At 17.4% G+C, this 13,378-nt stretch overlaps 2 protein-coding genes across 2 annotated transcripts; both read right to left on the bottom strand.

Annotated features, from left to right (window-relative positions):
- Positions 1–20: 20 nt before the first annotated feature.
- LOC135122075 (uncharacterized) lies at positions 21–4,221 on the bottom strand. Its single transcript, XM_064046317.1, has 9 exons — positions 4,081–4,221; positions 3,606–3,737; positions 3,499–3,550; positions 3,320–3,416; positions 3,202–3,264; positions 2,957–3,096; positions 2,797–2,906; positions 177–260; positions 21–110 (listed from the first exon to the last, which is right to left on the bottom strand). The coding sequence occupies exons 1-9, from the start codon at positions 4,219–4,221 to the stop codon at positions 54–56; spliced, it is 876 nt and encodes a 291-aa protein (XP_063902387.1). The 3' UTR covers positions 21–53.
- A 1,892-nt stretch (positions 4,222–6,113) lies between these two features.
- LOC135122074 (pleiotropic regulator 1-like) lies at positions 6,114–13,337 on the bottom strand. The gene is made up of 7 exons (XM_064046316.1): positions 13,265–13,337; positions 12,754–12,818; positions 12,647–12,703; positions 12,474–12,589; positions 12,271–12,406; positions 9,620–9,737; positions 6,114–6,251 (listed from the first exon to the last, which is right to left on the bottom strand). Exons 1-7 carry the CDS (start codon positions 13,301–13,303, stop codon positions 6,114–6,116), a joined length of 669 nt encoding a protein of 222 aa, XP_063902386.1. The 5' UTR covers positions 13,304–13,337.
- Between the last annotated feature and the right edge of the window lie 41 nt (positions 13,338–13,378).

The following is a 13,378-nucleotide window of genomic DNA, read 5'->3' as shown; positions in this document are numbered from 1 at the left end:
CTTTTAAAATAATTTAACTCAACACTTTATTAAATCGCCCAATTTCGAGATTTTCAATATCGTTCACGTTTTAGTTGCGGCTTCCAATGAATTGGATGGGTTTGTTCCGTCTGGTGCAGAATTGAGTTAATTGAAACAAACTAATCACATAATAACAAAAATAGATTATATAGTACCGAATTATCATCTTCTTTGTACATTTTGATCGTTTTGTCCGCTTCACAAGTAACAAGACGAGAGCCCGATTGATCAAAAGACAACTATTATTATCATTATAAGTATAAGTATTATTATTATAAATATATAAATAATAAAAATAAACCATTTTAAAAGTTTTTAAAACTTTAAAGAAAAATAATTTTTAAATGATAATATGAAGTGTTGCCTTATATTTATAAAATTTAAAAAAATTAAAAAATGTTACAACATACTACTATATATATTACAATAGTATAATTGTAATAATACATTTATAGGTTATAATAATCTACATAAAAATATTTGATTTAAAAAAAATTTATATACCCGTTATAAAGCTAACAGAAAACCAATATTGAAAAAAATAAAAAATAACGAATTTAAAATTTTATTAAATATTTACAATAAATTTTTTCAGTATATTAAAAAAATTTTCATGCCAAAGTTGTAAAAAAATATCATTAAAGGAGAGCATAAAAATTTAATCCAATAAAAAAATTAATAAAAAAAATAAACCAATAAATATGCAAGAGAAAAATATTAAAGATTATATATTTTTTAAATAATAAATTATATAAAAAAAAAAGAAAATGAAATTATCAGTAATAAATATTATTAAACCTCAGCCAAGAATATTGAGAAATTTAGGTTTCATAAATAAAAATCAATAAAATTATATAAATTGCTTCACTAAGAAAATAAACTTAAATATAGACCAATTATATTAAGAAAAAAGAAAAGTAAACGTAAACTAAAAAATAAATTTTTTCATTAAAAAAAGGCTTAAAATTTTTAGGGAATATAAAATAAAAATTTAGCCAAAATTATTAACTAAATCATTAAGGAAAGATAAATTGATAAAAAAAGGAACAAAATTTTAAACGAATAAAATATAAACTAATAATACAAAAATTATATATTACAAAAAAAAAAAAAAAAGAAAAGTTGTATTAAAAAAATGCTAGAAAACTTTTTCATTAATAATGTAATATAATATTGTAAACGAAATATAAAATAAGAAGAAAAATATATATATTCCAAAATAAAAGCAAAAAAAAAAACTTGTAGTGAAAAATAATAAACTTTAAAATATAAAAAACATAAAATTTTAGCGAATACAATATAAACATAATATTAAATATTATATATCCCAAAAAGAAAAAAACAAAAATTATAAAGAAAATTAATAAACTTTTCCATTTAAAAAAGGAACTTAAAACTTCAGGGAATAAAATATAAACCAATAGTGATTAAAAAAAAGCATAAGTTGTAGTAAAAAAATAAGTAAACTCCATTAAAAAAAAGCCATAAAATTAAATCAAGTCAATAATTAAATAAAAAAAGATAGATAAGTTAAACCAAGAATATTTAAAAGAAAACTACGGCTATAAATATTAGCGATCTAGGAAATATCAACTCAAAACTTTTTTTTTTTTTCATAAAAAAACATGTTATTCAAAAATATTATAATCAGTAAAATATATTATAAGATTAAAAATATTATATTTAATAATTATAAAAAGTTAAGCAAAATTAAAAAAAACCATATATATAGTTTAACCTCTAATATAAAAGAGATAAAGAAACAAATATCAATTAACTCATAAAAAATAAAGAAAACATTTTTTGTATATATATTGAGAAAAAAAACGTGATATTTTTACAAATAATAATAGATAAAAGCCAAGAGGTTAAAAAACTGTCATTAGAAATAAAGAAAACTTTTAAATTTTGTTATATAAATTTATAGATGAAAATTATAAAAATCAATAAGATTCGAAACAAAAATAAATACAAAATTAAACAAATATAAAACAACGAAAATTTAAACCAATAATACATGAAAGTTAAAAAAAATAAAAAATTAAAGCCGGAAGTTGTAAAAATTTATTCATCAAAAAAAAATTTTAATATTCCAATTTATAAGCGTTCATAAAATGTTTTTCACTAAAAAAAGCGTATACGAAGTCAAATAGGTATAAAAATAATTAGAAAAACGTTAATATTATATTATTATGATTAAAATCCTTATTTACTATTAAAATACACTTTCATTATTTTTTTAACAAACATTCATTAAGAAAAGCAAATTAAATTTTTTAGCCAATGAAATTAATACTAAAAGTATGCTAGAAAATTAACGTATCTATAAAATTATGTAAATATAAGCCAATCGAATTGACTTAAAAAAAGTGAACCTAAAAATTAGTTAAGTTTCACTGATAAATATATACATATTTTCATAATATTTTATGAAGGGAAAAAAATCATATTTAAAAATTTTTTCATTAAAAGATAAACATAAAAAGTCAATAAAGTATTTTTCAATTATAAAATTTATAAAAGTAGAGCAAAAGTAAACCAATGAAAACAATAAAAAAAATATATAGCCAATAAAATTATAATAAATAAATATTATTCAATAAATAAAAGTTTAAAGATTATAAATTAATAATAGAAATTAGTAAATATTTTACATATAAAACTCGCGCATGAAAAATTTTAATAAAAGTTGACTTCTTTTACTTTTGCATATAAGGGTTGAAAAAAAATGAGAAATACAACCAAATAATAATAATAATAACAATAATAATATACGGCGTATATGCCCGCTTCGCTCTCCAACGAGCCGGACTGCGGCGGGGTGCGGAACTCTTGAAATTTATAACCAGTTTTATAGTCATAAAAATGCATGAAGCCATTATCAGCTAGGCAAAGAACGTCTGATTGGATAAAATGGAAGTCTCCATGTGACAACCTCCGGCCACAAGGACGTTGTCGTCGTTGATAGAAAGCGTGTTGACTATACTGTTGCTTTTGTCCATATTCATAAGAAAATCTCCACGTGGAAACTTCCACTTCTTTATATTATCGGCTGAGCCGGACAAAAAAGTAAATCTTTTTTAAAAAAAATTAAAAATAATAAAGAAATTCCAAAGTTTTTTAAAAATAAAAAATAATAATAAAATTCATATTATAACAAAAAAATACTAAAATTCTTACTCGGATGGGTGCAATTGGAGAGCTCTTACAGACTTCTTATGATTGGTCAGCGTAGTTATAGCCCTAAAGAAATTATACAGTAATAATAGTGAATAATAATAACAATAATGACAGTTACTTTCCCATAGCGAGATCCCAAAACTTCACGGTGCTATCCATGCTGCCCGTAATTACTTGTGGATTCACAGCTTGAACCTCAACTTTTAAAACAGCATCTAATAAATTTCATAAAAAAATAATGAAAATACTAAAAATATAATCAGAAATAAAAAATTAATAGTAAAAAATTCAAGACACCGTTATGCCCTGTAAGCACGTGGACGCAGGCCTTCGTTCTCATATCCCAAACCTGCAGTCAATCATAAAGTAAAATAGTTTATCTCCCAATAAAAAAGCCCTCTTACCCTGCAAGTGGCATCACGAGAGGCCGTCACTATTATATTGAGGGTAGGATGGATGCAAACGTCGTACACAGCGAGCAGGTGACCGTGATAGTGTCGTATAACTTTATTACACTCAAGGTCCCAACATTTGACCTACACGTGATAAAAAATTAATTATTAATGTTCTTTTTGTTGTTATTATTATTCATTATATATTTATTAGCAATATTATCAATATAATAATTATTATTACTACTATTATATTGTTTATTTATAGTATTATTTTAGTTAATATTTAACGTAAAAAAGTGGTACGACTTTCCTTATAACTATTATTTGTTTTATTATCATTGTCCTATCTTCATTGTATTATTAGTAAAATAATTACTACTATTAGTATTATATGTATAATTATTAATCTTTATTTTTGTAAATAATATCATTTACGTAAAGTAAGAATACGACTTTCTTTATAACTATTTATTATTATTATTACCTGTTTGTCTTCCCCAGCAGAAAACATGTAGGGATGCCTGTCACTAACCGCCAAGCCGCGCACGTGCGAGATGTGTCCCGTAAGGGACAGCTTTAGAGTCCCGGAGGCCAAGTCCCATATCAATAGTGGAAGAAATAACATTAAAAACGAATAAACATAGAAATAATAACTTCAATATAATAATAATAACAATAATAATAGTTAATAATAAGTAGTTAAATAATAATAATCATGATAAATTTTATTATAAAATTTACAATATTTACAAATAACATCAAAGAAAATATTAAGTAATAAATATATTTATACTTTTCATATACAATTAATAATAATTAGTTATATTTTATTATATAATTCACGATATTTTAAAATAATAATAAAATGTATATTTAATACTAAACAAATTAGATTTTTTTATAAAATAAATAATAATAAGCAAAATTTTATTATAAAATCCACAATATTTATAATAATAAAAAAAATTAATATAATATAAAATTTTTTTATAAGACTAATAAAGTTAATGAGTTATATTTAAAAATATAATAATAAAACTATTAGTATTATAAATTTATATATTTTTAATAAAAATTTATCACAATAAGTTGGACTTTAATAAAAAACTTGCAATATTTTAAAATGATTATAATAAAATTAATACTAAAAAAATTTATATTATATAAATTATAGTAAAGTTATGATTAATAAAATATCAAAAATGGTTAATACTAATAAAAAATAGTAGTACTAGATAAATACTAAAATTCTAAAAATAATTAGTCATAATAATAAATAAGTAAAATATTAACATAAAGATTATATATTTTAAAAAACTTGAGCACAAGAAGAATATCTGTACTTAATAAAATAAGTAAAAGTTAAAATAAATATATTTAAATACTGAAAGAAATATAAATATCAAATATATTTCTTATAAATATTAATAGTAAAATAATAAAAAGAATTTTAGTTTACTAGAAATGTTATATTATAAAAATATATAAATTTCTTAATAATATGGTATAATAATATAAAAAGTTATATAATAATTAAGAAAACATAGAGTTACTAAAAATATTTTATTTAATTATAAAAAAAAGCTAATTAATAATAAAATAATAATAACGATAATAGTTAAAAAACTTCGAAAAATAATAATAAAAGTTAAATGTATTATAATAAAAAATTCAATATAAAGTCATTATAATTTTTATTTTATAAAATAATAATATCAATAATAATAATAATAATAAAGTAAACCTTAAAAAATAATAACAATAAAAGTTAAAAATTTATTAAAATAATTATAAATTCACTATAAAGTGAAAATAATTCTTATTTTTATAAATAATAAAAAAAATATCAATAATAAAAATAAGAAATTTACTATAAAGTTTCGCACGAGTTTAACTTTTAATAAAATAAAAACTTTAATAAAAAACTGCAATAGATTAATAAATGGTAACAATAATAGATAATTTCAATATTAATTATTTTTTATGGTATTAATAACAAAATGTACCAAAAGAAATAAGTAATAGAATAAGTAAAAATTGATAATAAAGTAAATAAAATTAACAGAAATTATTATTTTTTTTTTTTACTAATTAAAAAAGTATACATAATTATTATGAACTGAATAACTTTATTTTACTAAAACTTTTAATAATATTAAATAATTAAATGTAAAAAATCCAAAAATGTTATGTTGCTGTTTTTAATAGAAAAAAAAAATAAAGTCGACCAAGAAATTTAAGATGTAAATTTAAAAGAATCAATTTATTATGATTTTTATTGATAACTAATAATTAATATACATATATAAAACTATTCGTTTCAACTTTGAAATATATAAGATTTAATATCTATTAAAAAAATAAATTAAGATGTAAATTTATTTAAGTAAATTTAGCTAAAACTTTTTTTAAATATAAAAATAATTGTACATATAAAAATAAAATTATTAGATTCTCTATTAAAAATAAAAAATTTATAACAAAAAAAAAGTGAATTTAATAAAATATTCTTATTTACTAAAACTTTTTTAAAATAATAATTAATGATACAAAAATAATAACCTTCACTGTTCTATCGTTACTCCCCGTGCAGAACCATTGGTTGGTCGGGTCAAACGCTAAACAGCGGACCCAACCTAAGTGACCAGAAATTACCTAAAAAATAAACCAAACCAATAAAAAAATTTTCACAACCGAAAAAAAATATGAAGTCTACAAAATCATGAAATGTGTATTTTTATACTTATATAGTATGCATTTACTTAATTAATAATAAGAATAAACTAACTTTAATTATTTTTGAAAATAATTAAGTTTTTATTTATAACTTTTATTTATTAAAATTAAATTTTTATTAATTTAATAATATATAAAGATTGAAATTTATTATTCAAATATATTTTATTAATTATTATTATTTAATACTTTTTTTTCATTTGCTTTTATATTATTAACTGATTTTGTCTATCATTAAAAATATTTATATTAATTATGTATATAAATTTTAAATATATTTTTTTTAAGATTTATATTATTAAAATATATTTCAATACTATTAATTAATTTCGTCTATATTTAATTATAACTATAAATATTTATAATTATAATTTAAATTTAGGTTATATTTTATTAATATTAAAGAATATATATGTTTATTAATAATATATATTTTGTTATTATTATTATAAGCTTTTCTTTATATTCATAATTGTTATAAATTTTATCTAGTGTTATTAATATTTTTAAAACTACTTTATAATTAATATTAAAATTTATATTAATATCATTAATAATTACTATATTTCATTATTAATATTAATACTTTTATTTGTTTTTAAACTTTGATTCATAATTATTTATAATATTAAACTTTTTTTATAACAGCAATTATTAGAATAAGTCATAATCGTACATTGTGAATATATAATTATTATTTATTATATTTATTTTGTAATGCAAAAGTAAAACTAACAAACTTATATTTATAATTATTTGATATATTAAACTTTTTTATTATTAAATAATTTTTCTTATAAAATGAATTTTTATATGAAAACAGTTATATTAAAAATTAGTTAGATATTACTAAATGCTAGAAGGACTTTAACAAATAAAAAAAGGCAATTAGAAAAACAAAAGAAGAAAAAAATAATATGATAAAACGTAAAAGAAAATTTTTATATTAAAAAAAGAAAATAAAGAAATAACCATTATAAAAACTATTATAAGAAAAAAGAATAATGAAAAAATAACTGAAATAAAAATTATGTTAATAAAATAAAAAATTATTTGAAAAATAAATTTTATAAATAATTTAAATAGACATTATTAGTACTATAATATATAATAATTAGGATTTAGACCAAATTATTGTATATAAAAGAATTCTTTAAAAGCTAAAAAATTTTATAAAAATAAAGAAAAGGCAATAAAAATAATAAACAATCATAAAACGTAAAAGAAAATTTTATGACGTAAAAAATAGTAACTAACAAAGAATTTGTGATAAATAACAAAATAAGAATGAAAAACTATTAAAAAATTTTATAACATAAAATTAGTAAAAATTTATTAGGTTTTTTAAAGGAAAAAAATTTTAAAACAATCAAAAAAGATAATTAACAATAAAAAAAAGTACAAAATATAAATCGTAAAATATACAAAAACTTATTATTAAAAAAATATTTCGTTAAAAAAAAAACTAAAATCAAAAAGTCAATAAATATAAAAATAAAAAGCATAATAATTAAAATCGTAAAAACCTACAAAAACTTTATTATTTAAAAAAAAATATTCAATTTAAAAAAAAATTAGAAAAAAAATTTTCTTTTTCCTTAAAAAATTAATACTAATTTAATAGTCATTAAAAAAAAATAAAACGTGTAAAAAAATTATTATGCTTAAAAATGAATATTATAAAAGTCAATAAAAGTAGGATATAAAATGTACAACATTATAAACTAAAAAATTGTTAAACGTTTTATAAACTAAATATGAAATAACTTATATGCAGTATTTGTATATAATGAAAATATTAAATAAGAATAAATACTACAAAAAATTAATTTCATTATATAGATTGAATAAAAATATACCAAAATAATTAAAATAGGACAAATTTTTTAGAAAAAATAACAAAAACTAAAATGTTTTAATGTAGTATAAAAGCCAATTAAAATATAAATGACATAAAAATAAACGTATAAATAAAATTAACAAAATACTATTAAAAAAAATAAATCTTTTATAAGAAATTTAGTAAACCCTTAAAATATTTAACAAAATAACTAATTATTAGTAATAAGAGCAAATGATGTTAAGTATAAAGGGTCTCTTTAAGTAATAAAGCTTTTGAAAAATTCAAAGTTAAAAAAGAAAAAACGAATAAAGGCATAAGATACATGAAGTCAATAAAAAAGAAATTCATAATAAATAAATTAACTAAAAAAGTAAAATTTATAGAATAAATATAATTTCTTTAAAAAAAGGACTGGCAGTATACATGAGTCAAACATCAATAAAAAAAATGTAATGAAAAAATACCTTAAAAAAAATTCTGTAAAAAATATTATAACTTTAAAAACCTTTCTCTTTAAAAAAATAAAATAACAAAAAAAACGTACAAACAAAATATATTTTTTTTTAAATAAAGAATTTATAATAATTTAATTTAAAAAATAAGAATAAGTAACTTTTATTTAATATTTCTTTCCATATTAATAATTTATCAAAATAAATTTATTTACAATTTGAATAAAATTCTAAAAAACTGGAAAAAAAAAAAAAACAAAGAAAATTTAAAAATTGAAGTGCAAATAACAATATTAAGTAAAAGTTGAATAATAAAACCAAAAATATTTATAAAATAATTTTCATACCAAAAATCTAAAAACAGAACTATACAAAAATTTCAAAATATTTTTTAAAAATAAAGATAGTAATAGTAAAAAACTAAAAAATACTTAAAAATATTTAAACTTAAAAATATAAAATTCAAGAATTTTTATGTATAAATAAAAAGATATTAAACAATTAAAAAATTTGAATTAATTAGTTAAAAAAAATTAAAAATTAGTTTTTATGATAATAAATAATTTATAGAATTAAAATCCTTTAAAAAACAAGACTGTAACATAATTTAGTTATAATTTTAAAATAATAATAATAATAACAAGGAAAAAAAATAAATAGAAAATATAAAATCTAAAAAATAAATTTAAATAAAAATTTTTTTTAGTTGCGAATAGAATCCGGCATAATAAATTTCTTAGAAGAACTCATTTTTAATTTTTTTTTATTTCTTTATAAAAAGTTTGCGATATTTTACTTTATTTATTATAGGAAACTCTGTTATTGTAAAAAAGTTATAAAGTAATTATAATTTTTTAAAAATTGAACTTCAATGAACAAAATAATAAATATTTCCAATATATTTTCAAAAGAAAATAATAAAAATAATAATTAAAAAAAACACTATAAAACCCAAAAGCAAATTAAATAAAACAACCAAAGAAGAAAAGTACGCGATATAGTTTCCAATGTGGATGAAATTGGGGCTTTGGAGTAAAAGGAGCAGCACGTGGTCGAGTGGCCAGCTCTTTATTTTCAGAGAATGTGGCAACGGCACTGGACTTGATTTTTCTAAATAAAAAATTTACGTGTGAAAAAAAATTATAGTGTATAATTTTGCATTATTTAATGAAAATTTAGAATAATTTTTATTAATTATATTAAGTTTTTTATTAGCACCATTGGTCCATAATAACAAAAAATATTTGAAATTTTTTTTTTAATTTAGTTTATAATTACTAAAAAGTTTGAAATCTACTGCTATTAGAAATAATATTTAGAAACTAGTTAAAACCGTTTTGAGTAATCTTCAATTAAATTTAATTCTTTAGTTAAATCTTAATGTAATAATTTTGCTACTTCTTAAAAGAAAGTTAGTCAATAAATAAATAATTTTTCCTGTTTTTATTATATATATAATTTAAATAAAATATTATATTTTTTAGTGTTAACATTATTTCAGAAACCATAAGAAATAAAATTAAAGAAAAACTATAAACCAAAAAAAATAAAATCTTTTAAAAAATTTTCAAAATAGTTAAAAACTTTTTGTTGCTTATTTTATATTACTATTAACTTTAATTTATTTTTTACTATTTATTGTATTACTTTATTATTTTTATAAAATAAAGTATTTTAGTAACTTCTTATTTATTACTTAAATTTTAAATATATTCTATAAAAATTATAAATCAGTAATATAGTGGTTTTCTTATACTAAAAAAATCTAATAGAAAGCATTCATCAAAGTTTCAAGCTTTTACATATAATAAAATAGAAGTGACTGAGTTAAAGCTCAAAGTCACTTCGAAAATCATTAGGAATAATGAATCAGCTTAAAGGTAAAGAAATTGTTTTGTAATCAAAAGTTAGTTCGAATCTAGTATATGGCTATAGAACTGGGGATGAAACCTTAACTTTAAAAATAGTATATATTGTATTAAAAAAAAATATTATATAAATTAGTTATATGAAATTTTAAACAAATATTAAAATAACAAATAAAAATTATAAATCAATAAAAATGTATAAAATAAATAGTTTTTATAGAAATTAAATTAAATATAATTAATAAAGCAAAATGAAATTAATTAGTATATATTAAACATATAGAAGGTAATACTATATAAAGTAGATTGACAAAATTTAAAAATTATAAAAATCAACAAATTAAAATTAATCAATAAAAAAATTGATTTCTTTGTTAATTTTATTATAAACTTATAAAAAAATATAATAAATCAATAAAAAATTAATTTGGTTAATAATATTATATATTAACTAGGAATATGAATTTACAAAAACAAGAAATTAACAAAGTTATAAATCAATAGAAAAAAAACTTTTTTTTGTTATTATTACAGATTAAATTAAGTAAAATAATATTATATAATACAGTTTTAATAAAAAAAATAAAAATCATAAAAAATTGAACTAACAAAAGAAATTGGAACTCAATTAAATAATAATTTATGTTAATTAGTTTTATAAAATTTACAAAATTAATTAACATATAAAAATTATAAATCAATAAAAATAGTTATATATTTTTTAAATTATTATAAAATTAATTATTTTTGTGTTATCGTTATTATTTATTTAAAATGTATAAACTAGTTTAATGAAAAATTAAGTAACAAGAAATTAACAGATAAAAATTTTAAACCAAAAAAATATTTTTTAAATTAATAGTATTACTATTTACTAAAGTATATAAATTAAGAATAATAAAAATTTCTAAACAATAAATTTACTAATAAAAATATAGTTTGAGTATGATAATATAATCTAAAATAGTATAAATAAAAATCTAAAACTATAAAAAATTAATTTAACAAAATTAAAATAAAATTATACTATATAAATCTATTAAACAATATTTACAAAAAAATGAAATTAACAAATAATAATTATAAAACAATAAAAAATTAATTTTTTTGTTAATAATAGTAAAAGTTAAAATTAAGTATATAAAATAATGTTATTATTCTTTAAATAAAAAATAAAATTAACAAATAATTTTTTAGCGTTAATATTAAAATAAAATTTTAATTTAATATAAAAATAAATATAAAATAAATCTCAAGAAAAAAAATAAACAAACAAATAAAAATTATAATTAAATAAAATGCTAATTTTTTTAGTATTAGCATTATGCATAATATTAATCTACAAAAAATTAGGTTATAGTAAATAATAACTTTTCAAAAAATTTCATTAAAAAATTAAACTAACAAAAAATTAAAATTTTTGGAATTAGTATTGTTAACTTTATTAATATAAAATAAAATAAAAAGTAATACATAAAAAGTCTCTAATACTACATATGTAGTAAATAATTTGTAAAATTTTTATATATTACACTTGCACCAAATCTGTATTATATTAGCTAACAGTAAAAAAAATTCATTATCAATAATAAGAACATTTAAAGTAATAATATTATAATAAAGTTAATAAATTAATATAATTTTAGTTAATACTTTAAAAATTATAAAACTTTTATAAAATAATTAAATTAATTACAATAACTAATTCATATACTATAATAATTAACAAAAAATTGAAGATTAATATAATTACTAAAGTAACAAAAATTCTTCACTTTAAAGGTTGGGCAGATACTACAGAATCAATAACTTTTACAAGACTTGAAGATGAAGATTCAGGTTCAGTGTCAAATTTTTTGGAGCTTCCTTCAACTTCTACTTTAATATCAAGATCAGCCAACTCGCTTGGCTCTAATAAGTATCCAAAATCAATAAACGTTAAAGATAAAACAATATACAATATTTATTAAAAGGATACTTTGCTTTTCCACTATAACTTCAGAATTGTCTACATTTTGAACTTCATCAGCAACAATTTTATCTTTTACATGTTGATATTCACCCAAAATCTTTGCAAAAATCTTCGTTTTCTGGCTAATAATTTATTAGTTATTAAATATTTTGCTATAGAATAATTTAAAATTATAAAACCTTAACTCATCGATAGGTGAAGAAGAATGATACTCAGACAAAAACATGTCGTGAGAACTAAAAAAAATTAATTAGTAAAATCAATTAAATAAATAATAATAAAAAACCGTTTTAGCGATTTAAAGATGAGAGTTTTAATAGAATGTTGCGGAAAAGCTTCATCTTCTACGGTCTAAAAAAATAGTTATAATTCTAATACTTGTATATAAGAATACTTTATTAATAATATGCTTACACTACATATATTAAATAGTAATAAAAGAAATTAAAAGTAAATAAATAACAACAGCAAATGGATGTTACAATTTGACTAAATCAAATAAATTAGTTTCACTTTAGTCAAAATTTCTCAAGATAAAATTATAAAAGATAAAACACAAGTTGAAGCTCAATATTTATAGAAAAAATAAATAAAGAAAAAAAAAGTAGACTGAATATATATAGTAAATAAATAAATTACTAAATCCACTAATTCTTTTTTAATTTTAAAAATTAAAAAAAACAAAATTGCTTAGGTTAAAAGTTTTAAATAATAACAATTGGATTTACATGAATAGAAAATAAAAACTGCTACAAAAAAAAAACTTTTAAGCATATTCTTTAGACGTGGAAACTTACGCAAAAGCTAACTTTTTTAGAAACTTTCTTTTCTGGCATAACAAAACAATATAACTAATACAGAATTCCCCCCCTCGCAGATACGAAAGTTAAAAAAAGTTAAAAAACAAAAAA

Source organism: Zophobas morio, unplaced genomic scaffold (genome assembly GCF_036711695.1).
Source record: "Zophobas morio isolate AGI-343-1 ecotype UQ-CSIRO unplaced genomic scaffold, CSIRO_AGI_Zmor_V1 ptg000851l, whole genome shotgun sequence".
In the NCBI taxonomy this organism is placed as follows: Eukaryota; Metazoa; Arthropoda; class Insecta; order Coleoptera; family Tenebrionidae; genus Zophobas; species Zophobas morio.
This window is presented reverse-complemented; position numbering and strand designations above follow the sequence as displayed.